This window comes from Morone saxatilis, unplaced genomic scaffold (assembly GCF_004916995.1).
Source record: "Morone saxatilis isolate NCDOM2014 unplaced genomic scaffold, NCSU_SB_2.0 Contig14, whole genome shotgun sequence".
Taxonomy (NCBI): domain Eukaryota; kingdom Metazoa; phylum Chordata; class Actinopteri; family Moronidae; genus Morone; species Morone saxatilis.
Genome location: NW_023339696.1, coordinates 31,733 through 33,607, shown reverse-complemented (window position 1 = coordinate 33,607; position 1,875 = coordinate 31,733). Strand labels below are relative to the sequence as shown.

At 40.5% G+C, this 1,875-nt stretch overlaps 1 protein-coding gene across 1 annotated transcript in view; it reads right to left on the bottom strand.

Annotated features, from left to right (window-relative positions):
• Positions 1–1,875, bottom strand: part of LOC118323022 (serine/threonine-protein kinase SMG1-like) — a 43,921-nt gene that overhangs the window by 30,762 nt on the left and 11,284 nt on the right. Inside the window, exons 11-12 of the mRNA XM_035654934.1 lie at positions 996–1,217; positions 191–292 (exon numbers count right to left, since the gene is read on the bottom strand). Coding sequence (XP_035510827.1) covers positions 191–292; positions 996–1,217 — 324 coding nt within the window. The remainder of the gene's footprint in view (positions 1–190; positions 293–995; positions 1,218–1,875) is intronic.

Below are 1,875 nucleotides of genomic sequence, written 5' to 3'. Positions count from 1 at the left end.
AAATATCGAAACTATGCATCAGCAGACACTCAATATTTAATCACTGATCGGGAGCAAAACAACTTAATCAGGACATCCCTAGTATTTGCTATATAGGAAATATGAACCAAGCTTTGCGTGTTTGCACATGGCCCTATATGTTACCTAGTTATACTATACAGTTTTTTGATAAGGCAACACACTCACACACCTCTTTCTCTCGATGGAAACGCAGCTTCAGCAGCTGGGAGTCGGGTGCCAACAATTTCTCAACGAAGGACGCAGGTAGCTTTGTGTTGATCTGGTCCACAATCTGAAAGCAAATGTCAACAATGACTACAAAAAAAAGTTATAGAAAAATACAGAAAAGAAACATCTAACAGCAGTACAGCTCTACTGGTACAATATTGGTTTTCTGTCTGGAAGCCCTCTCCAAATATTTTATGGCTTTGTGGGAAGGATCGACAGTGACTACGTTCACATGTACAAAATATTCCAGGTTTTGCCCTTAATCTGAAAAAGACAATATTTCTACTACGATGTTAACATGGCTAATAAAAATGAATATTCCACTAATATTCCTGTTTACATGCAGATGTACTTCAATTAACCTAAGTGTTAATGACGTAATGCACATCCTACGTCATGTTGCTCCCGTAGTAAAAGTTGAACAGCTGGTGCTGCTGGAGACATTTTGCCTAATGGCCAAATTGAAAGTTTTTCACCAGTGGCGGACTTGTTCGACCGTGGAAACACAGCCTCCCTCTGTCATGTGTTTATCATGCATCTCTACTAGAGCCTTGCAAACCATTGGTTTGTTTACAATGCACAAAAGGCTGAAAAATATCCAGAGAATGCTCCTAAAACCTGAATATCCTCCTAGAAATAAATATCAGTAAGGTTCATCCATCGAGGTTCCATTGAACCATTACACATACATGAGTAGAACTGTAACCAGATTTGTTTGGGCTGCTCAGATGCCAGATGACAAAGATGAACTCTAAAAGCGACGGTACCAGAGTGAGGAGGCTGAGCACTGCTAGATTGTAGTCTGAGCCGCAGGCCTGGCAGCAGGCCAGCTGGTCCAGGCCATAGGTGAGAACAGCCTCCATCAGCTGACCACAGGGCTCCACACTGGCCAGCAACACACCCACACACTCATTCCCTGCTGTGAGAACTGCCTCAGAGAACTGGACCTGCTTTGCTGTAGTCACACAGGCCAGAACCCGGTTCAGAACCTGAACATGCAGAGAAAAAACAATAGAGAGAATCTTTGTGAACATTCATATGAAGACAACTAAATAACAGTAGTAGGTTGAATGTCAGTAACTGTTTTTCATGTTGCTTTATACTGCATTAGCTTTTCTGTTGTATGGAAGCCCGTTTTGCACTATGATCCTTACCATTATGTGTACGTTGCTGCTTTATCTTAATTTACTGGATAGACATCCCATGAAGGTAACAATATTACTACGTGTGAATAGGTATTAATCAAACTACAGGAATGCATTCTCTTGGAAATGTTAGGTTGCTTTGATGAGCACCCAGCAGCTAGCAGGTAGAAAGCACTGTGGTAGATATAGTTCACTCAGAAAAAGCTGATTTTTTTTTCTCAATTGACCTATTGAGTGGTTGAATATTTTCTTCGGTTGACTACAGCCAATACGAACAATAATTACATTTTCTTACTTATTGGTCAATATTACATCAGCCACCGATATTTTGTGCATCCCTATTGGGAGTTGGGAGTCCAAAATCAACTCAACGACCAGTCTCTCTTCTGAGACATGTATAACCATCAAATTACTTGACTACAGATACAGTTACCTCAATGTCATCATGAAGAATAGTCAAAAACATGTTCTTCTTGTCTATGGTTATCTTCCACAGTCTTTT